The sequence below is a fragment of the Mandrillus leucophaeus genome, unplaced genomic scaffold (genome assembly GCF_000951045.1).
Source record: "Mandrillus leucophaeus isolate KB7577 unplaced genomic scaffold, Mleu.le_1.0 Scaffold309, whole genome shotgun sequence".
NCBI lineage: Eukaryota > Metazoa > Chordata > Mammalia > Primates > Cercopithecidae > Mandrillus > Mandrillus leucophaeus.
The window spans coordinates 4086761-4110502 of record NW_012103243.1 but is presented as its reverse complement, the minus strand read 5'-3'; the positions used below and the strand labels follow the sequence as shown (position 1 = coordinate 4110502).

General features: G+C 39.1%; 1 protein-coding gene across 1 annotated transcript in view; it reads right to left on the bottom strand.

Annotated features, from left to right (window-relative positions):
* Window positions 1-23742, bottom strand: part of USH2A (Usher syndrome 2A (autosomal recessive, mild)) — an 813932-nt gene that overhangs the window by 9939 nt on the left and 780251 nt on the right. Inside the window, exons 64-68 of the mRNA XM_011987398.1 lie at window positions 17127-17336; window positions 15075-15313; window positions 14067-14275; window positions 3979-4155; window positions 2580-2663 (exon numbers count right to left, since the gene is read on the bottom strand). Coding sequence (XP_011842788.1) covers window positions 2580-2663; window positions 3979-4155; window positions 14067-14275; window positions 15075-15313; window positions 17127-17336 — 919 coding nt within the window. The remainder of the gene's footprint in view (window positions 1-2579; window positions 2664-3978; window positions 4156-14066; window positions 14276-15074; window positions 15314-17126; window positions 17337-23742) is intronic.

The window sequence follows — 23742 nt, the reverse complement described above, 5'->3', positions numbered from 1 at the left end:
ATTTGATTAAAAACAAACCAGCCTAGGTGGCACACTAAAAGAGTTGTCTCCTCTGTGTGTGGCACAGAGAGGAAAAAACTCTTTGGCTGTAACTCCAGAAACTGATCTGATGGGCCCAGTGGGCGCCTTGCTCCACAGCGCGTAGGGGAAGGGAGGGCAGCCTGCCCGAGGGAAGTCTCAAAAGAGAAATAGCCCTTAGAACAGTCAGAGGAAAATGAGGTCTCCGCCACTCTCCTGCTTGGAGGCTGCCTCCAGGCAAGGGAACAGGAGTGGTTTTCAAAGTTACACCATGAAAATTAGAACTGACGACGGATATTAGTTGGGCAGCACATCTTGGAATCTGCCAGAGCGTTGCGCAATCCTCAGAGTTCCCTCCCTCTGCTCTGCCCAGAGCCTGGCCTCCAGACACAATGGAAACCCTCAGTTCATGAGCCAACCAGGGATTTCTCCTTTTTATGAAGACCTCGATATCAGGATGGTGTCCCTTTATCCCTTCCCTTCTGTCTTTTCAAAGTACCCCTTCACCTTAAGGGGCTCCACCTGTGCATCACATGGGAGGTTCACTGTCAGGGGTTGGAACTCTGGTGACTGGGCCTCAGATCCAAAGAAAAACTGAAACCACAGCCAGTCAGAGTAAATCCCTCTCTGTTGATGGCCTGTCTTCAGGAACAACACACTTCCCATTCACCAAGGAAACTAGACTGGCAGGGCTTAGAAGGTGAGCAACCTTGGTTTTCCGGCATCACTCAATACATGGTCCTGAGCCCTGTGTCAGAATCACTGGGCAGGACTTATTTAAAGAGCAGATTCTGAGCCTCCTTGAGTCTGAATCTCTGCCAGAGGCCCAGGAAACTATAATAAACAAGCACACTGGGGTGATTCTTACGTGTACTTAACTTGGCAAACCATTGCAAAGAAAAGGTCCCAGGCCAGAAGTCAATGGAAAATCCATGTTGGTGTTCTCATCCCAGTAACAAGCTAGCAGAGCATTCCTGGATAATCCTGTGTCCCTTAGACCTCCACTTGTCCACTTGGGGGAATATTGGAGTTGCTAACAGAATACCGAATGAGGTCTGTTCTATCGTACCACTGCTATTAAATGAAATAAGCCATATGAGAGGAATTAAGTGTTGTAGGAAATTTTATATGACATCCAGACATGTAAAGTTTGGAAACATAGAATAATATGTTATTTTTACAAATTGAAACTGTCTTCGACGATAATATATATGTTTTATTGTGTTTCAGAAATTTTGGACACTTTTATTTTTCAAAAAAACCTGATATATAAATGCAAATTTGATATGTCATTAATTACTGGAATTTGAAATAGGATATCAATTCCAAATCTGATTTAATGGAAAAGATTTGGCATTTCTCTAATTTGCTTTTATAAAGTATCACAAATGTTAGATTCAGAGACTACGAGTGAAACTGAATTTAAAAGATGCTCCTTAAAAATTAAAATTGTATCCCTTGAGCTAAATTACTTGATATCAACAGTCAATCATACTCTTTTATGGAGGATAAAAGACACTTTTCAAATTTATCATTCTAGGCTTTGAATCTAGACGATTAACATTATGATCAACATGAATTGGCTGAATATTTTCTTTCTTCTTCTGATCTCTCCTCTAACTTCCTCTGTAAATCACCTTTATGTACATGAAGTCATACAATACTTTATTGACAGGGCTTGCGGTTAGGAGAAAAATTTAGTTTGAGCTCTCTGGTCTTTTCCATATTTACAATTCAATGTTTGGCATTTTAAGAGTATATTTTGGCATTTTAAGAGTATGTTTAAGAGTATATTCAGGTGCGGTGGCTCACGCCTGTAATTCCAACACTTTGGGAGGCCAAGGTGGGTGGATCACTTGTGATCAGGAGTTCGAGACCTCCCTGGCCGACACAATGAAACCCCATCTCTACTGTAAATACAAAAATCAGCTAGGCATGACTCGGGAGGCTGAGGCAGGAGAATCACTTGAACCTGGAGCTGGAGGCTGCAGTGAGCCGAGATTGCACCACTGCACTCCAGCCTGGGCAACAGAGTAAGACTCTGTCAAAAAAAAAAAAAAAAAAAAGTATGTTGTAACTCCTTGCCTAATGTAAGTTCCATGAGGACTTTTAAAAAAATTTCTGGCTGGGCATGGTGGCTCACACCTGTAATCCCAGCACTTTGGGAGGCTGAGGCGGGTGGATCACGAGGTCAGGAGATTGAGACCAGCCTGGCTAACACAGTGAAACCCCGTCTCTACTAAAAATACAAAAAAATTAGCTGGGTGTGGTGGTGCGTGCCTTATCCCAGCTACTTGGGAGGCTGAGGCAGGAGAATTGCTTGAACCCAGGAGGCGGAGGTTGCAGTGAGCCGAGATAGCACCGTTGCACTCCAGCCTGGGTGACTGAGCAAGACTCTGTCTCAAAAAAAAAAAAAAAAAAATCCTGACAACACTTGGCACAATTTCTTCTGTATAGTCAGCGCTAATACATTAAGACCCCAAGTATGTATAAACAAACATATGTGTGTTTCTTGAGGAAAATGAATAGGTGTTACACCAAGTATAATACGAGTTGTTTACCAAGTCCAGTAGAGGTATCATATTGGATCAATGGTGTCTTAACACTTCCTTCATCAGTCGTGCAGATGACCTGGAAAAAGAAGGCTAGACAAAAGGAAGAACTGGTAAATGGCTTGTTCATTCAACACCTACAAATAGGGCACATGCTTTTAAAAGAGCAATGCATCATAGCATGAAAAAGAGGATTTCAGAGCAAGTTAGAACGTTTTATATAATATTCAAAATTATTTCTAATTTTAAAATGTTCAAGAAAAAAGCTATCATTAGTGTAATAATAGCCTATCCATAAGTAATAGAGCTAAGAAAAATTAGAGCTTATACAGCAAAGGAAAAGAATAACAGAGGAGTAAAGGATATACACAAAGCGCATCTTGTTCTGCACACGGTTTAAACCCTTCCTTTAAAATGTACAGGTGTACTTTCCACTAAATGACCTAGAGTTTCTTACTGAACAGGAGAGCTCAAAAGGGATCCTAGAAATCACATGGTCTAAATTGCTCTTTCAACGGCCAGGAACCTGAGGGAAGTGACCCTTGCAAGGTTACACAGATGGTTAGAGGCCTGGCCAGGTAGAACCTGTGTCTGCCAACCACCAGGCCACCTTTCCTTCCCAATGGGCTGCCCAGGTGACCATGAACGGTAACTATGAACATGCGTAGCTGAATCTTTGTAAAAATTTATTAAGTTTCTATGACTATACATGCAATGCTGGAGCTCACTGTTTACCTCTACCTTACACCAAGATAAAATACTCATTAATCACTAAATTGTACAGTGAGCATTGGTCCTGTGAGCATGCTGATTACTAGAAAATACTTAGTGCCTTGTAAAGCATTTTCTTAATTCAATTTAAAAACAAGGCAAAGAGAAAAGGGACGTGTAAGTAAACAGGAAGAAGGAACTCCATCTTAGAGGGACAAGATGGTTCTTTCAGGGGCTGATATCAAGGAAGGTGAAGGAAACCGCTTACTCAGATCCTTTTGAGTTGGAGATAGTTATTTCCTGATAGGGCTCTGTTTGGAGACTGGAGATACAGCAAGAAAATCTATGAAGTCGCTAGAAGTGTATTATTTTAGGGTAGTCATTGACTACGTATGGGTGCTATTTCTTTTGTGACCCCAACTTGCCCTTCGGTCTTATCCCTTCCTGGGGACCCTCCAGTCCTGTGGAGGCAGCACTGTCCCCTTGAACCACATTATAACTGCAGTGCTGTCAAGCTGCAAATGGGAAGGAAAGAAAACCTTATTTATTCTAAGCAGTAACTTTTCCACAAGAAGTGGACACTTAAACCAGGACGTTTTAATGGTGAGCATCTGCTGGTCAGCTTTCAGATTTAACGTCCCGTAAAGCTGGGGAACAGAGCGCCTTCCACACTGAGAAACAGGAGTCAGAAACTAACTTTTGTCCGCCGTTCTCGGTATGTAGAGGGTGGTGTCGAAGCCGCTGTACACGCGTCGCCCTCCATCGGTTAACACGTACTCCTTTAGTGGGCCGTTCAGGAAGAAAGTGCCACTCCAGTTCACACACACCACAGACAAATTGCTGTCCACCGAAAATGGGGCCCGGTACTGAGGCACTGTGGGGAGAAAGTTGTAGGTTCTAAAAAGGGTAACCTCTTTGAAGGGGTGCAGGTGTGCGCTTAAAAAAAAAAGTATGAGCAAAACCAAACCAAACCAATCCCCCCCACCAAAAAAAGGAAAGAAGACCAACATTGTTAGAATCCTTCACTTTTTCCTCAGTGTTACGAGACAACCAGTATCGGGGTGAAAAGAAAACCAATGGGAACATGTGTGAAATGCTTTCTCAGCAACTTTATGCCTGCTTTAAAAAAAATCGATAGGGAGTGGTGTTTTATAAATAAAATTATTAACATACAATGGATCTGCTCACCAACATAACCCTGGAGCTCATATTTTGTTGCATTTTCCCTCTTTTTAACAGGTAAAGTGTCCTTAACACTATTAACTACAGTAGATAGCTATTTTTCATATCAAATCAATATTTATTGCCACAAAGCCCCAAGGACTAGATGAAGTTAATATATTTTTTTCTCCAAACCAAACTGCTTAGATGGTGAATTATGTCCTTTTGGCACCCATTTATTGTTAAAGCTTTTTCTCAAACCGTTAGTTTGTTTTCTGAGATAGTTAAAAAGCCTTGCAAACAGCAATTCAAGTATAATAATTCATTGCTCTCACTCATCAATCAATAGCATAGTACATTAGTATATAATCAAGCTCAGGTCTCCTAAGTATTATATCACATATAGAAGCAACTTTGTGTGCATTTCACAGGCACATTCTCTTTTGATTTCTCAGCTCCTTACTAAAACAAAAAGAAAATCCTTAACTGGGGCTCATCTTTTAAATTAATAATTTTTGTGGAAACAAATGAAGGGATACCATATCATTTTGTCAAGTCAGAAGAGATTTATTTCATGAGATCTTGCTTTCTACAAAATAATCAATATATTTGTAAAAACATTAAGATTCACCTATATACCAAATTGCCTTTTAAGAAAAGAAAGGAGTGAGTAGTGAGAAATTGAATGTGATTCTTTTTCTTTAAAAAACAATCCATCTATTTCTGATGTTAGGAAATATAACAAAATAAGGAATAATTATGCTTTTGTAATTATAACATTCAACTATAAAGACATAGTTGATTGTTATCTTTCAAAATAAGATATTTTCATAAAGCTATAAGAAAAATTTTCTGCAAACACCAAAACAAGAGTTATCAAGCCCTCTTTAAATCTCAATGCTTTTCCAACATTAATTCTGCCTAATGTCACAAGGAACGCTCTATTGTTATTTGTCTATGACTTCTCTCTGTCATCTTAGTTCAGTAGATTTTCACTTTTTCCCTATATCATAACAGCACAAATAAAGAAACGGCTTGTAACTAGCAAGAAAATAGATAGGAGTCTTATTTGTCCTGTAGGATTTGGAGACCTTCCTGAGGAAAAAGAGTAAGCAATTAAAATAATCGAGAATAATGAGTTTACGAATCCTCCCCAAGGAAGACTGAAAAAGTGATAAGAACCACTATGCTCCTAGCTTTTGACATACTTTATCTCATTTAATCCTCAAAATAATCGTGTAAGGATTGATTCCTAATTTTCTAGGTGAGAAAACTCAGGTTCAGAGAGGTCAAATATCTTGCTCTATGTCAGTGGCTGGTAGGAGACCAAGGAGCTGAACCTAGGCTTGCTTAAACTAAGGCCCATACTACTTTGTTAAAATCGGTACACATTCGTTGAAAGGAACAGAATTTACTGGTTCACCCTATGGGTGCTTTTCAGTGGTGTGCTGAAGCTCAGGAATTTTGCGAGTCGTTGTTAAATCTGGCCACTACTAAAAATTAAATTATATAAACTTAAATAATTATATTAAAACAAAGGTTATAAATACTCCAAATTCATAACTTTTTAATTGTTTCCTTATGTTTTACTACTGTCTGTGTGCCTGAGGTCATTTACATCCACTCTATCTGACTGGTGGAAATATTATATAATGATAAGCTACGACTCATCCCTTCCCAACCCTGTTCAGTGCCGTCATGTTGGTCACTTGAAAGCAGTAATGGGGGTATTCACACAATGGAAACTGACAAGCACTTCAAATCAGGCCATTTTTCCCTCAAGCAGGCCAGCTATTAAACATTTATACCTCACCTCTGTCTCCACTGAAGGGGGATTCAAGCAGAGGGGGCTGAAGGTGTTGTTAGGCTTCATCTCCAGACCCTTTGCTGAGTGTACATGTGATCACATCTATATAAAACTGCATATTCTATTTCTAAATTATTATGATTATTATTTTGAGATGTACTCTTGCTCTGTCGCCCAGGCTAGTCTGCAGTGGCGCTATCTCAGCTCAGTGGAACCTCCGCCTCCCAGGTTCAAGTGATTCTCATGCCTCGTTCTCCCAAGTAGCTGGGACTACAGGTGTGTGCAACAACACCTGGCTAATTTTTTTGGATTTTTAGGAGAGACGGGTTTCACTATGTTGACCAGGCTGGTCTCGAACTCCTGATGTTAAGTGATCTGCCCACCTCTGCCTCCCAAATTGCTGGGATTACAGGCATGAGACACCACACCCGGCCCCAAATTATTTTCTGGTTTGTATTCTCTGGTACAGATTTTCCTGCTCCCAGTGTTTATAATGAGTTAAAAGTAGTATAAATGGTATTTTAGAACCCATATCATAGTCATTTCTTGTATTTTTCCATATCTATTGACCCAGTAGTGGGTTAAGGGAACCTTTTCTCCTATGGTACTAGTCCAGCTGCTTCTCCAATATGAAAAAACACAAAGAAAGGACATCTTTTTTTTTTTTCTCAGAGATAAAGTCTTACTCTGTTGCCCAGGTTGGAGTGCAGTGACATGATCAAAGCTCGATGCAACCTTGACCTCCAGGGCTCAAGCAATCCTCCCGCCTCAGTCTTCTGAGTAGCTGGGACTACAGGTACATGTCACCACACCTGGCTATTTAAAAACATTTTTTTTTGTAGAGATGGGAGTCTTGATATGTTACCCAGGCTGGTCTTGAACTCTTAGCCTCAAGCAATCCTCCCACATTGGCTTCCCAAAGCTCTGGGATTACAAGCGTGAGCCAGCATGCCTAGCCACAGGAAGAAAATCTTAAATCAGTTCACTTTGTTCTTCCAAGCATAAGAAAAAAAAATCAGCAAAAGCTCAGCTTCATGACTCAAAAGGGCATTGGTTATAAACTACAAAGCTCACCTAGCTGTTCTCTGGCTTTCTGGCCACATCAACAAAAAAACTGCAACATTTAGCAAAACTGGCTTCTGAATGTATTGTGAAGGAGATTACAAAATCAGACAGCACACATTAAGAATCATTACAATTTGCTTTGAATATAGTATGAGTGACAAAAATGCTGATTGAGCAGTGTCAACAATAAACACGCAGTGTTAGGTGCACTCGCTCATTCATCAAGTAACATTTATTGGAATCTAAGATACTGTGTCCAGTGCTGGAGATGAAAATGGAGAAAGGGAGGACTACAGGAAGCATAGCTTGAAGGGGAAAGTTGCAAGCTCTGTCTGGGGCCTGTCCAATGTAAGCTAGTTATGAGACATTCAGAGGGAGATGTCTGTGAGGAAGTGCAGGGTTATACACTTCAAAACAGAGTACTTGGGTGGGAGGTGACCACTGGAGTCTGGCTTTTGGAACCAAAGCCTCAGAGCAGATGAACTCACCTGATGAGGGAAGAGGAAAGGAGGGAGGAGAGAAAGGACAAGGGGACAAAGTCAAAAGGTTTAGGATTAAGATTTTGGCAGTGGAAGAAGATCAACCAACAAAGTTGACTAAAAATGAATATCCAAAAAAGTAGAAAAGAAACCAGGAGAGGGTTGTCATGAAAATGAAGGTAAACCACTTTTTAAAAAAGGATAGAAAATTGAAAGTTCAGTTGCATTGAATGTTACTAGAAAGTCAGTGAAGGTGACTCCTGGAGATACATGCCTTCTGGATATATCAATATGGAGGCCAAGGGCAAACTTAGGAAGATAGTTTCATCCAGTGCTGAGGAAGTTGAACAGTAAGTGGGAGAGAGGAAATGCGCAAAGCATCTGCAGACCGTTCCTTAGGAAAGTTTTGCTGTCAGAGAGAGGAGAGCCAGCATCACTGCAGGGGAAGTGGAGTTTGTTTGCTTTAACATTAGAAAGATAGAAGGAACTTTGAATAAAAGTGAGATACACAGAAAGATTAAGGAGACCCTCTCGAAGGGATGGTGAGTAGTGAAGGGGATGAAATTCACTGCACGGGAGGCAGGTTTATCTCAGACGGAAGAAGGACCACTTTCCTTGTCACTGACAGCAATGGGGTAAATGTAGATAGGTTTGTCTGCAGTGGGAAGAGGAGCAAATTACTGACTGATGACATCTCTTTTCCTGGAGAATTACAAGGCAAGGAGTTCTGCATAGAATAAAGGGAGAAATGGGTGAGCCAGGTTGTGGGCATGCAGGGAGAAAGGGTGAGCTGCAGAGGGAGGTTTGGCAAGGGTGGAGATGGTTTGAAGTCTTGATTACAGACAGTAGGAAATTAATTGATCAGGGAAAGAGTAGTACTGAGACAGCAGCCAAGCTCAGTGATCATGAGTTCAGAGTAATTACTGCACTAACTAGATGTGGAAACTGGCCAGGTTACTTAAGCTCTGGCCTTAGTTGAGGGCCACTTCATTGTCTAACTCCAAGAGCCTCAGTTCAGATCACAGTCTATATGAATGGTATCCTGGAATTGCAGTGCACAGTTCATAGTCCTGCCTCAGTTTTCTCATCTGTAAATTTGGATAATAATAGTACTTATTTCATAGGCCCGTTGTAGTAAGTATTTGTAAAATGCTAAAATTCTACCAGGAACAAACAAGTCCTCTGTAAACGTGATCTGTTACTAACATCCTGCCATGTTGTTGCTCAGACACATTAAGGTCCTTGTGTGAGACATTGGTCTTTTATGAATGCATAATTCTTGCTTTTAAAATTGGCATAATATTCAATGCCAGATAGAGTATGTTAGGTAAGATTATAATCTGACATAATCTTTCCGGAAAGAAAACAGGAAATTAGTATTCAAAGCCTTAAAATATTAAAATATTTGATGTATTAATAGTAAATTCTATTTGTCAAAATTTAATTTAAGAAGATAACCAGTCATTCAAAGATCTGTTCACAAAGATTTTTTTCATCATATTTATTAAAGGGAAATTAAAAAAGAACCCAAATGCCCCAATTAATTTATATATGGAATATTGTATAGCCATTAAAATTGGTGGCTAAAGAGTTTTTTTAATGCCATGGGAAATGCAAATAAAATAATGTCAAACAAAAAGCCGATTATGAAATTTTAATTATAGTATCTCAGCCACATAGTAAAAATTATGCATAGAAAGGGGATTAAAGGAACTGATTATGCCAAAATATTAGTAATGGTTGCCTCTGGGTCAGGGGATAATACGCAGGACCAGCTTTCTTGGCATGTGAACTGTGCGGCTGCACAGGCCTGTGACGCAGAAGAGTCCTGGGCTTAGCCTGATGCTCTACTGCTGCTGTCTTGGAATTCTTCATGATTTTTCAGCAAAGGATTCCATATTTTCATTTTCCCCTGGACTCCATAAATTATATAGTGGTTCTGATAAGTACTTTTTTTATTCTTAATCCTTTTTGTGTTTGCCATTATTAAACAATAAAAGCATATACCTTATAAGATCTAAGTTATAGTCATATATCTCAGAATGACGTTTTGATCAAGACTGCAGAAATGATGGTGGTTCCGTAAGATTATAATGGAGCTGCCCTGTACCACCTCTTATTTTATTTTATTTTTTTGAGATGGAGTCTTGCTCTGTTGCCCAGGCTGGAGTGCAGTGGCGTGATCTCGGCTCACTGCAACCTCTGCCTCCTGGGTTAAAGTGATTCTCCTGCTTCAGCCTCCTGAGTAGCTGGGATTACAGGTGTGTGTCAGCATGCCTGGCTAATTTTTGTATTTTTAATAGAGATGGGGTTTCACCATGTTGGTCAGACTGGTCTCGAACTCCTGGCCTCAGGTGATTCATCCGCATTGGCCTCCCAAAGTGCTGGGATTACAGGCGTGAGCCACTGCGCCTGTCCCTCTTATCTTTTATATCAGATTTTTTTCTGTACCTTTTCTATGTTTAGCTACACAAATAACCATTGCGTTACAATTGCCTGCAGTATTCAGCACAGCCACATGCCTATACAGGTTTGTAGCCTAGGGGCGGAGTAGGCTATAACATGTAGGTCTGTGCAAGTACACTCCGATATTTTCATGACACTCACCTAACGATGCATTTCTCAGAACATATTTCCATCGTTAAGCGATGCATGACTGTATTATATAAAAATGTAAGGAAGCCCCCAATTGATTAGTTGATTGTGCTTTTCTTCACTCAGTTGTGCTTTTGCTTTTCCTAATAGTGTTATGTCTCAATGCTTTCTGGACATACTAGAGACTATGCCATGTAATTTACAAAGAAAAGGAGTAGCAAAACTGTTTATAAAAATGGTCTATCAGTGTTTGTTCACTTTCTTTCTTCCCACTGATCGTTCAACTCCCCTAAATTTGTTTTTACCCTATCCCCACATGAAAATCCTTCCTAAATCTGCCCTTGACTTCCATATTATTAAATCTAGTAGACATTTTTCCTCAGTAGTCAACCTCATCAATGCTTCAGTAACATTCAGTGTTATTGAGCCCACTCAATCTGTTTTAAAAAGTGGCTTCCCCAGTTTTCAGGACAAGCTTCTCCTGAATGCCTTCCAATCTCTCTGGCTTGTGGTAGCAGCCACTTGTACTCACATTCTTTTTGGGTGGTGAAGTTGATCCACTCGGAAGCTGTGCTGCCCACCTCGTTGTGTGCCACCACTCTCAGTTTGTACGTGGTGTAGGGCTGGAGACCTCCAAGGCTGGCTTTCTGTCCCAGCCCCATGTACTTTGTCTCTATTTGGCTGGGAGTACAGGGGAGGGCTGAGTCAGGAGGGCAAGCCACGTGGAGTTGGAGTTCATAGCTAAAATGAGAATGGATACATAGAGTGAAGATGGGTAATGGAATTAGTTTAACTCTCACTTTTAAAACTGGTTCTATTTTGTGAGGAGACATTTTGTTTTCATAGACTACAGGCTCTTTAAAACTTCCATTTGCCGAAAACTGCTCTCAGAAACACTTTATGTAATGTTATTGGAAACGAGCAGCAGATGTAACTAGAGAAATGATAAAAGAAGTCACCATCTACACGCACATTGCTGTTTACCCAGCAACTAGCGATCCTTGTTGGTAGAGATAAGACATTTCCCTCTTTTAAGAGAAGAGACATGAATGGTTCTTCTCTTTTTAGAATAAAGACTTTTTTTTTTCTAAATGATTTGAGTCAAGTGTCTTCTTTTTTCTTTCAAACAGTGGTTTATGACAATATTTTAAATTAGATCAGAGCAATTCTGATCTAACTGTGGACGTGTCTTATGTTCCAGGGAAGACTTGTAGAAGGAATGCTTCCAGAAAACTATTAGGAGGAGGATATTGAATACAAACACATTGCATTGTCTTTTTAATGTAAAGCTTATTTTGTTGTTCTCCTTTCTATCATTAGCTGCTTTTATGATTTAAATATATCGCAGGTAACATTACCACTCAAATCAATTTATTTGTCTACTTTGCTATAGATATCTATTCAATGAGCAAGTCCTCCCTGGGGAGTGCTGGGTAGCTATACGAGTTTGTAGCCTAGGGGCGGAGTAGGCTGTACCATGAGTTCATCAGTCTGTACACATGCCTTGTTAGTTTATTCATCCTTCCGCCTGACCCACTACCTGTGAATGACACCATTGGGGAACATGGGGGGACTCCACTGGAAGGAGGCCGTCCTTGAGGCCAGCGTCTCGATATGTGGAGAGGACAGTCCTGACGGTGGAGCAGGATGGGTTCTCAGTTCAGCTGTCGGTCCTTTGCTGCAACAATTGAAGCAGGTGCAGGCCTCTACTCCAATAGAGTAGTTAGTGAAGGCTTGAAGGCCATGGAGAGTCTGCTGGGTGGCCATGCCTTCAGATAGCTGTGGGAGGAAAGAGGCTAGATGAGGCAGTGTCAAACATTAGAGGTGTTTGATGAATGTTATCGGATCCCACCTCCTATGAATGCGGTACCACGCCAGGCATTCTGGGAGACGAAACATGGCATTTAACATGGCATTTATCCTCAAAAAATTACCAACCCCGTTAGATAGGTATGACAAATAGGTGAAAAATTTGATAATGTAACCGTTAAATAGAAGTTTGAGGTAGCAGGATGGAAATCACAAGGCATAATATTATCGATTATCTATCACCTTAGAATGGTATTAGAAAATGGCATAGAACACACAAAGTGTTGATCAAAGTCTATGACCCTCTGAGTGATGTCTTTTCAAAGAGCAAAATCTGTTTTTCTATTATATGTCTAGCAGCATTCACCAAGGTCCATATTCTGCAAATGGTTACTTGCATGCAATTCCTCAGTCAAAAAATCCTTTCATATCTACATTAAAATCAGGTATAAGACTTTTTTTTTTCTAAATGATTTGAGTCAAGTGTCTTCTTTTTTCTTTCAAACAGTGGTTTATGACAATATTTTAAATTAGATCAGAGCAATTCTGATCTAACTGTGGACGTGTCTTATGTTCCAGGGAAGACTTGTAGAAGGAATGCTTCCAGAAAACTATTAGGAGGAGGATATTGAATACAAACACATTGCATTGTCTTTTTAATGTAAAGCTTATTTTGTTGTTCTCCTTTCTATCATTAGCTGCTTTTATGATTTAAATATATCGCAGGTAACATTACCACTCAAATCAATTTATTTGTCTACTTTGCTATAGATATCTATTCAATGAGCAAGTCCTCCCTGGGGAGTGCTGGGTAGCTATACGAGTTTGTAGCCTAGGGGCGGAGTAGGCTATACCATGAGTTCATCAGTAAGCGATGCATGACTGTATTATATAAAAATGTAAGGAAGCCCCCAATTGATTAGTTGATTGTGCTTTTCTTCACTCAGTTGTGCTTTTGCTTTTCCTAATAGTGTTATGTCTCAATGCTTTCTGGACATACTAGAGACCTGTCTCTTATACACATCTAGATGTGTATAAGAGACAGAGATGGGAGTCTCGCCATGTTGGTCAGACTGGTCTCGAACTCCTGGCCTCAGGTGATTCATCCGCATTGGCCTCCCAAAGTGCTGGGATTACAGGCGTGAGCCACTGCGCCTGTCCCTCTTATCTTTTATATCAGATTTTTTCTGTACCTTTTCTATGTTTAGCTACACAAATAACCATTGCGTTACAATTGCCTGCAGTATTCAGCACAGCCACATGCCTATACAGGTTTGTAGCCTAGGGGCGGAGTAGGCTATAACATGTAGGTCTGTGCAAGTACACTCCGATATTTTCATGACACTCACCTAACGATGCATTTCTCAGAACATATTTCCATCGTTAAGCGATGCATGACTGTATTACATAAAAATGTAAGGAAGCCCCCAATTGATTAGTTGATTGTGCTTTTCTTCACTCAGTTGTGCTTTTGCTTTTCCTAATAGTGTTATGTCTCAATGCTTTCTGGACATACTAGAGACTATGCCATGTAATTTACAAAGAAAAGGAGTAGCAAAACTGTTTATAAAAATGGTCTATCAGTGTTTGTTCACTTTCTTTCTTCCCACTGATCGTTCAACTCCCCTAAATTTGTTTTTACCCTATCCCCACATGAAAATCCTTCCTAAATCTGCCCTTGACTTCCATATTATTAAATCTAGTAGACATTTTTCCTCAGTAGTCAACCTCATCAATGCTTCAGTAACATTCAGTGTTATTGAGCCCACTCAATCTGTTTTAAAAAGTGGCTTCCCCAGTTTTCAGGACAAGCTTCTCCTGAATGCCTTCCAATCTCTCTGGCTTGTGGTAGCAGCCACTTGTACTCACATTCTTTTTGGGTGGTGAAGTTGATCCACTCGGAAGCTGTGCTGCCCACCTCGTTGTGTGCCACCACTCTCAGTTTGTACGTGGTGTAGGGCTGGAGACCTCCAAGGCTGGCTTTCTGTCCCAGCCCCATGTACTTTGTCTCTATTTGGCTGGGAGTACAGGGGAGGGCTGAGTCAGGAGGGCAAGCCACGTGGAGTTGGAGTTCATAGCTAAAATGAGAATGGATACATAGAGTGAAGATGGGTAATGGAATTAGTTTAACTCTCACTTTTAAAACTGGTTCTATTTTGTGAGGAGACATTTTGTTTTCATAGACTACAGGCTCTTTAAAACTTCCATTTGCCGAAAACTGCTCTCAGAAACACTTTATGTAATGTTATTGGAAACGAGCAGCAGATGTAACTAGAGAAATGATAAAAGAAGTCACCATCTACACGCACATTGCTGTTTACCCAGCAACTAGCGATCCTTGTTGGTAGAGATAAGACATTTCCCTCTTTTAAGAGAAGAGACATGAATGGTTCTTCTCTTTTTAGAATAAAGACTTTTTTTTTTCTAAATGATTTGAGTCAAGTGTCTTCTTTTTTCTTTCAAACAGTGGTTTATGACAATATTTTAAATTAGATCAGAGCAATTCTGATCTAACTGTGGACGTGTCTTATGTTCCAGGGAAGACTTGTAGAAGGAATGCTTCCAGAAAACTATTAGGAGGAGGATATTGAATACAAACACATTGCATTGTCTTTTTAATGTAAAGCTTATTTTGTTGTTCTCCTTTCTATCATTAGCTGCTTTTATGATTTAAATATATCGCAGGTAACATTACCACTCAAATCAATTTATTTGTCTACTTTGCTATAGATATCTATTCAATGAGCAAGTCCTCCCTGGGGAGTGCTGGGTAGCTATACGAGTTTGTAGCCTAGGGGCGGAGTAGGCTGTACCATGAGTTCATCAGTCTGTACACATGCCTTGTTAGTTTATTCATCCTTCCGCCTGACCCACTACCTGTGAATGACACCATTGGGGAACATGGGGGGACTCCACTGGAAGGAGGCCGTCCTTGAGGCCAGCGTCTCGATATGTGGAGAGGACAGTCCTGACGGTGGAGCAGGATGGGTTCTCAGTTCAGCTGTCGGTCCTTTGCTGCAACAATTGAAGCAGGTGCAGGCCTCTACTCCAATAGAGTAGTTAGTGAAGGCTTGAAGGCCATGGAGAGTCTGCTGGGTGGCCATGCCTTCAGATAGCTGTGGGAGGAAAGAGGCTAGATGAGGCAGTGTCAAACATTAGAGGTGTTTGATGAATGTTATCGGATCCCACCTCCTATGAATGCGGTACCACGCCAGGCATTCTGGGAGACGAAACATGGCATTTAACATGGCATTTATCCTCAAAAAATTACCAACCCCGTTAGATAGGTATGACAAATAGGTGAAAAATTTGATAATGTAACCGTTAAATAGAAGTTTGAGGTAGCAGGATGGAAATCACAAGGCATAATATTATCGATTATCTATCACCTTAGAATGGTATTAGAAAATGGCATAGAACACACAAAGTGTTGATCAAAGTCTATGACCCTCTGAGTGATGTCTTTTCAAAGAACAAAATCTGTTTTTCTATTATATGTCTAGCAGCATTCACCAAGGTCCATATTCTGCAAATGGTTACTTGCATGCAATTCCTCAGTCAAAAAATCCTTTCATATCTACATTAAAATCAGGTATAAGTATTGGAGAACCTGAAAATCTCTTCCTCTGAGGGTGTTGGTTTGTACAAAATATCATAGTCTTCTCTCAATCATCTTTGTAGGATTATAAACTTTTTGGTTTATTTTCAGCAAATTTTTAACCTCATTGTGGTTTTAATAAGTACTCTTTGGAACAAGAGTTCAGAAACTGGAAATTAATTTTCATGTTGACAAAAAGAATGCATGATTAAGAAGAGCTGTTAAAAAATGCATACAATGCACTCCAAATATAAATTATTTTAGTTTATTATCATTTTATAAGCATGGATAATCAAGGGTTGATTGTATTTACATCATCTATATTTATTGAATACAAAGCCCTATAGAAAATATGCTAATATTCCTTTAACATTCAATCCAAGCCTCCCTGTATGTAAGTTATCTGTTGAAATTGTGTTTCAATACCTGACACTCTGGTCTCAGAGGAATTCTCCACTCTTGCCCAAATTGTTCCCTAAATTGATCTAAATAATTTATAGTGTAATATCAGGACCTGCACAATCTCTATACAATGTTTGTGTGAACAAAGTATTATAATCTCCACTTATTCATGAGAAACTTGAGTGACACAAGCTATACCACAGAGACAAGGGTCTTCATCCTGCTGGCTGCTGGTCTCTTCTTTTAAATAATGCAGGAACTGGTCTAGTTGATTCTTAACATCGCCTCCAGGAAGTGGCTTGGCTAACGCACAATGTGAAAGACTAGTTCCCTGAGCAATCTCTCCTGTCTCCCAATGTGCCTCAAACGTGTTAATGAACAAACAGTGGAGTTAGGGCTGTGCTGATGGAGCTGCTCTGCTCTCTCTTCTAAAGGGTTAGAACTTTCTTGAATTCACCAGAGGAATAAGAGTTTTCCATGTGTTATTAGAGATTTGTGCATGTCAAAATAGAGATTCCAAGGATAATCTTTGCTCTATTTTGTCTTTTTCATACTAACATTTACACCACCAATAATTACAATTTGCCGACTTCTTACTACGTGCCACCACTCTGTTAAGTGGTTGATCTATTTTCTAATTCAATTGAATTAGTTTGATTGTTTCTAAAGTCTTGTTTTCTTAGGTTTGTGGAGTCTTTAATACCACCTTTAGCATCTCTCTCCCTAAGAGTTTACATACTTTCTGTATGTTTCCTCAGGGTTCACTTTTTCTTCTCTGAGGGATCTTTGTGCTACTAAGTTCACCATAGGGCAATTCAGAATAGAAGGATAAGAAAGATGGAGAGAAAAATAAAAATGTAAACACAAGGGCTCCATGGTAATGATTTTTAAAAGTCAACCAGTCCTGGGTTTTTAGCTCTGTTGCTCACCACTGTCTCAGCCCCATGAGCGCTGCTGGAGAACAGCCTGTAGAGACTGACGATCCCATTGGGCTTCTTGGGGGCACTGATGTTGACCACTGCTTGGGTAGAAGAGACCGCAGGGAACGTAGGGGCTCTGACACCTTCTGGTGGGGCTGGCCCGGTTCTGCACCACGTCCAGCTACTGGGGGCCTTTCCTGCAGAATTCACTGCCCAGACCTCCAAAGAGAAATCAACAAGACTGTCAAAAGCAAGATACCCTCAGGCTGGGTGGGGGGGAAAAAAAGAAAAGAAAAGAAAAGAAAAAAAAAAGACATTGGCAACCAAAAGCAACTAAACACAACAGGAAGAGATAAACTTTGATCTTGCAACTTTGTAATCACACAGGAGCACAGGCTCTTCCTTTATTATTATTATTTTTTGCCTTTTACCTTTGACCATGTGAACACAAAGGGGGGCATTTAGGATTTCAGAATGCAGCTGGTTGATTTAAGCCTAATGAAAAAACTGCTCATCTCTGTGTGGGAAGTGGAGTGATTTTGTCAGCTTCTGCAAACTGGATGGATCTGCAGACTACATAAAACTCAGCAATTCTTAAACATCATCCCCACCAAATCTGCATGAAAATTAAATTTCCTTTCATCAAGGAGGGAATAAACATATGGAACGATGTATAATCTTATTTATCAAGAACCATTTGTATAATTAAACACGAATATCCTAAAAGGTTGCCTTAGGTCGTCATTTGCATGAGTAAGTAATTTGTAGAATGTCAGGTACAATAGACAGAGTAGATGGATGTGTGAGTGTATAGGGTTAAATTAGGCCCAATAATAGCCAACTACACAGTGATCAATCAGAATGATAGATCTAAATGGCAATACAAGAAGACTGTCTGCGTGTTTAGGAGTAGTAGTATTCCTTAGTAAGCTTTCAGGTGAAAGTCTAACTTCAGGACAATTTTTCTCATTGCATTTCTTCTACACTATGTATTTTCTAAAAATTTGCCCCTGGGCTTTTAAAGACAAGTCTGAAAAACTTGTTTGATTCTACAGTACACACATTCCAGGCATTCAGTATTTAAAAAAAAAAAAAAAATGCAGAATGTTCAAAATAGGAGATATTTGTGGGGAAAAGAAAACTCAGAATACTTTGCAGTGAGAGTTTAGTTTCATTTTTGTTTACTTTGCTTTTGCATCAATAGTATCTTCAAGAGAAGAAACATTAGAGAGATTTTTAGTAGTTAGGTCAAATCCTATCAGTAGTTTTCATACTTTTCTTTTTTTCCAGATTCCTTTGTGAAAGTAAATTTTCTGATGTTGAATTGTTTTCAGGTTGCTGTCAAATGCAAATCTCCAGCCCCTTGCTGATAGGATTGCCAGGAGCCTCATTTTTAAAAAGAGACAACTAACCTACTTACATAGACACACCTGCTCTTTTTAGAGCTTGGATACATCCTCTCATCATTTGCATAATAATCACTCACATTTGCATAAACTCTACATTTTACAAAGCACTTTAACTTATGTCAGCTTATTTAGTCCTTACAATGGCAACCTTGTAAGGTGAGTGGAGAATGTATTACTAGTCCCCTTTTAAAGGTGAAGAAATTGAGGCTCAGAAAATTTCACTATCTTGTTCAAGGTGACAAAAGTTAGAAGCGCTGAAATTCTGCTCTCCAGTGCCTGTTTCAATGAGCGGGGTTTTTGATTCTGTATGCCATCCATATGCATAAATAAAATACTCAGAATCATGAAAACTTAACGTCTTGTCCATAGACAAATACCTGCAATTCTAGATTAGGTAAGGTGTCTTAGCTTGCAAGGATGGCTAGACATGTACAAGTTGTCTTAGGTGAGGGGGGTTTATTTTGTAAGTATAGGGAAGTAAGGAGCTAGCAATGGGAGAGCCAGGTTTCATGGAAGTTAGAGTCCATCAGAATACAACTGCAGCTGCTCTCAGAGTCCCCTCAGAAATGGGTGAGGTCAGACTTACACTGGGGAGGCGAGGTGGAGGTTATTCATGAAGAAGTCAGATTTCAGGGCTGGTGAGGAGGGTCCCTGTCTCCTCACTCTGCCCCAGAACAACCACTTTTACTGCAAATACCTTTCTGAGGAAGTGGTGTGGGGGACACCTATTATTGCACAATGAATGACAAGATTTGAAAAAATATTCTTGAAAAAGTAATACAAAGTAAGGTGCAAATATTGACATGACATTTTTTTGCCAAGAGCAGAACTTTGATTGGTGATTTAAGGGCAGGCAGAATTTAAAGTCAGGTTACAATGGATGGGGAAGAAAATGAGGAAGAAAATGCAACTAGGTATAATAAAAGAAAAATTCAACAACTTGCCAATTAACTACTGTGCACCAATAGGAGATAGAAGTAGTACAGGCATAGGGTGTTGAAAGAAAATGAGATGAAATAAGCATAATTCATAGAAAGTGCTCAGCACAGTGCTGGCTCTGGCTTATGAACATTAACTTTTCTTTCATTTTCAATGTAGATATAGAATCATAAATACTATTAAGGCTTTTTAATGGTAGTGTTGTAGATCGTACTAAATCTCAGCCTTCCTGTGTTACGTGAACTTCTACTAGGTGGAGTTCTATTTCCAAAATGGGATTTAATCCCTGGATTTTAAAAACACTTGGGCCTCAGTATTATAGTATTTTGCTATATTTCTTGGAAATATTCCCTTTTAAAACCAGGCAACTCAAAATTCCCCATCACTAATAGGGAAGGTACGTAGGCTATTTTGTCTTTGGCAGGAGTCCTTCATAATACATGACTCTTTTTCCTAGACTTTCTTTTTACTATTCAATCAATTTGAGATCAAAATAGCATTCATATAAATCAACATGCTTATGCAAAGCAGGATCAACCTATTTACATGAGCAACTGTGAAAATGAAAACAGTTAGAATGAAGAGAAAGCTGACTGAGATAATGAAGCATTATGAATTTCACAAAACTTGTACCACGAGGCAGTGTCTCTGTTATATCAAACCACTAGGAGAAAAGGAAAAAAGAACCTGTACATAATATTATTTTCTCTGTCTCCTTCTGTCTCTCTCTGTCTCTATCTCTGCTGAGGCAAAAACGTTCTTTGTCTAAAATATCACTGTGGATTTGTGTCTATGTCCGGCTAAGCAAGAGATAAAAGTATTGAAGTGTAGTTCAGGGTCCAGGGTAAAAATACTAACAGATAATGTTTATGATTCCCACTGAGAAGCAGTGCCCCAAGATTTGAGTCTGTCTTTATAAGGCGGAGAAAGAAGCAGCAGAGATCCTGCATGGAAAATTTTTTAGCAATATGTCCCGATCTTTTAGTTGTAATGAACCCGTAAAAATCAATAAATAAAATATCTTGTGATCACACAGCTGTGTATTCTCTTTCTTTAGTGTGTGAGCTCCTAGAAACATGAAAGAGTTATTATTGGGGAAGAAAAGCAAGTAAGGCTTATAAATTCCATGGCCAAGAGAAAAAAAAGTCAAGATATTCTTCATCTTTGATTTATTCAAGATTATCTTTATTCCTACAGTGTTTAGACTGAACATATTTATTCTTTGTTATTATTATACTTTAAGTTCTAGTGTACATGTGAACAACATGCAGGTTTGTTACACAGGTATGCATGTGCCATGTTGGTTTGCTGCACCCATCAACTCGTCATTTACATTAGGTATTTCTCCTAATGCTATCCCTCCCCCGGCCCTCCACCCACAACGGCCCGGGTGTGTGATGTTCCCCTCCCTGTGTCCATGTGTTCTCATAGACTGAACATATTTATTCTTTTATAATAAAAGATTAAAGATGATTAAAGTTTCTGCTGAAATGCATTATTATTTGGGTTTGGTGAACACTTTCACATGTGAATGAGTGGATGCACACGCAGTTATCACTGTAAAGTCAGAAACTTCCCCAGCTGTTAATAATGAAAAGTTAGGACTGACTGACTTGGTTGTTTTATTTCTCTAAGGCTTCTGTTGTAACCATGAAAAAAGTTACAATGTAAAATGTCATAGAAAACGTAGATTACTTTTAAAAGCATAAAAACTATAATTGTTTAGCCACAAATTCTTTAATTAACTAGCAAAATGGTAGATTAATATGTCCATTTTCAATGAAATTTCTGTTTTCAATGTAATATATTTTTAAATCCAACTAGAGACTATTACCATATTTATGCTTGTTGTTCATTAAAAAAAATGAAATTGTTCTTTTATTTACTCTTTCCTACCCCAAAGGACTAATTACTGTATTTTGCCTTAAAAATTTTTAATTACACAGAGTGTCAACATCTGCCACTAAGCTGCCATAATCATGTTGCTGTGAAAACAATGAATTTAATCATTTGTTCTCTCTTGAAAATTGCCTCTTTGAGAGAAGTCTTTGTCAAAATATATTCCTTAGCCATGGTCATCAAAATGATTTTGGGTATATTCTGATTTCTGTATCAGAATTTCTGGTGACAGGACCTTGGAATTTGCCCTTTCAACATATTTCCAAGTGATTTTTACACCCAATATTATTTGAAAAACACAAAGGTCTATTCTTTATAGAACCAAGTACAGAATATAGGCACTGTACATTTTCAATTTCTATTTATGTTATGTCTCTTTAGAGTTATACTTTGCATTACCTTTGTCATTACCTTTAGTCATTCAAATAAACACAATAAATGTATCTTGGAATATGTTACAATTCAATAATCATCACAGAATTAATTACTGTGTTTTTTCACAGTTCCAAACAGAGCTAGAGTTTACCGACTTTGTAGAACCACTTCTTGCCTCCTAATTTTCACTTAAGGTGTAATTTCTTGAAACCTTGATATTTCTAGAAATTGCTGAGTCTATTTTTGTTTTAGTGCAGAGGAATATTATTCTAAATGCTCCCAATTTCTCTCAACACGACATTTTTCCTTCTAATTTTATTCTAGGAGGAAAGCAAACATTTGTGAACAGAAGCATTGTAATAATTTTTGTGAATGGGAAAGAGAAGGGATCACCAGTCTACAGAGGATGGGAGAAGGCGAAATGTATCAGAAATCTCCCAGAGTGGTGGCCCCTTTAGATGCTTCTGTTACAGTGCTAGTTATTCTTTTTCCTTTTTTTTTTTTTTTTGAGACAGAGTCTTGCTGTCGCCAAGGCTGGAGTGTAGTGGAGCGATCTCGACTCACCGCAACCTCCACCTCCTGGGTTCAAGTGATTCCCCTGCCTCAGCCTCCTGAGTAGCTGGGACTACAGGCACCTGCCACCATGCCTGGCTAATTTTTTGTAGTTTAGTAGAGATGGGGTTTCACCACGTTGGCCAGGCTGGTCTTGAACTCCTGACCTCGTGATCTGCCCGCCTCAGCCTCCCAAAGTGCTGGGATTATAGGCGTGAACCACCGTGCCCGGCCTTTGCTAGTTTTTTTTAGCACAATTTCCACACTTAACTTGTTGTTAAGATTGTTATCACATTCCCATCAGGGGGACAAATAGATATTAAAACGGTCTTTCCAATACCTGTATTGGCTAAACAAAGTAGTTTTCACCTTAATGCTTTGTCTCGCTCAATGTCTCATATCTTTCTGAAATAACCTTCGTTGGGACTGATGGTTTCCAAGTATTGTCTTAGAGCAAAGCTAAATTATTAATATAAATTTCAAGGGGGTTCCTGATGTATTTTTCCTTTATGGTATCATAAGAAAAACCCCTAAATTGTGAAAATATTTTATGATTCTTTTGGCCAAGGAAATGCTACAAGTCTTGTTCAAACCCAGGGAACATACTTCATAATATATGGTTCCTGGATGCTTTGTATACGGGTCAGCACCAAGATGATGTTTATTTGGTCTTACATTTGCTATTATTTTCCTTATAAAAATAGAATACGGAGTAACCAAATTCAGTCGACTAGTCTTTTCCAAAAGATCTCTAATCTGTTAACTCCTAATGTAAGTGATGATGACTGTCTTTGTGCTTGGAGCAATTTGAGAGTTTGCTCTTTATCCAGGCTGCTTATGATAAGAGCTGTACTAGTAAAACTGTTAACTCTCAGAGGATTAAGAGAGGGAAGAATATCTGAGCTCTCTGCAACTTCTGTGAAACAGTAGCGTACTTCCTTGTGGGATAATGACAATGTTTGATTAAAAAAAGCATTTCAACAATTCTGAGGACAAATTTATATCAAGAAGCTCTAAGGAGACATAATTGTTTATAAAAACTAAGGAATGTGAACATAATTTTGTAACAATTCACATCAGAAATAAACAAAAAATCTAGCATGAACAGCTATGCCAGTAATTAATAAGTAGAGTAAACAGGTTGTATGTTAACGGGCAAACAATTAAATTATTTGTTTCCTAGGGGCATGTAATGAGATTGTTATCACATTCCCATGAGGGGACAAATAGATATTAAAAAGGTCTTTCCAATACCTGTATTGGCTAAGGCCAACAGCTAATTCAATAGATTCGATCAAAATCACTACTTCTTTCACTGCTCCTGATTTATGACTTTGGCTGTTGTTAGTCATCACTCATTGCAGTTTGCTTTCCAGTGCTCATAAATTATGCCTCATAAATAAAAAGATACAATCAAGGAAATCATATCAATTCATCTACAACCTTGGAGT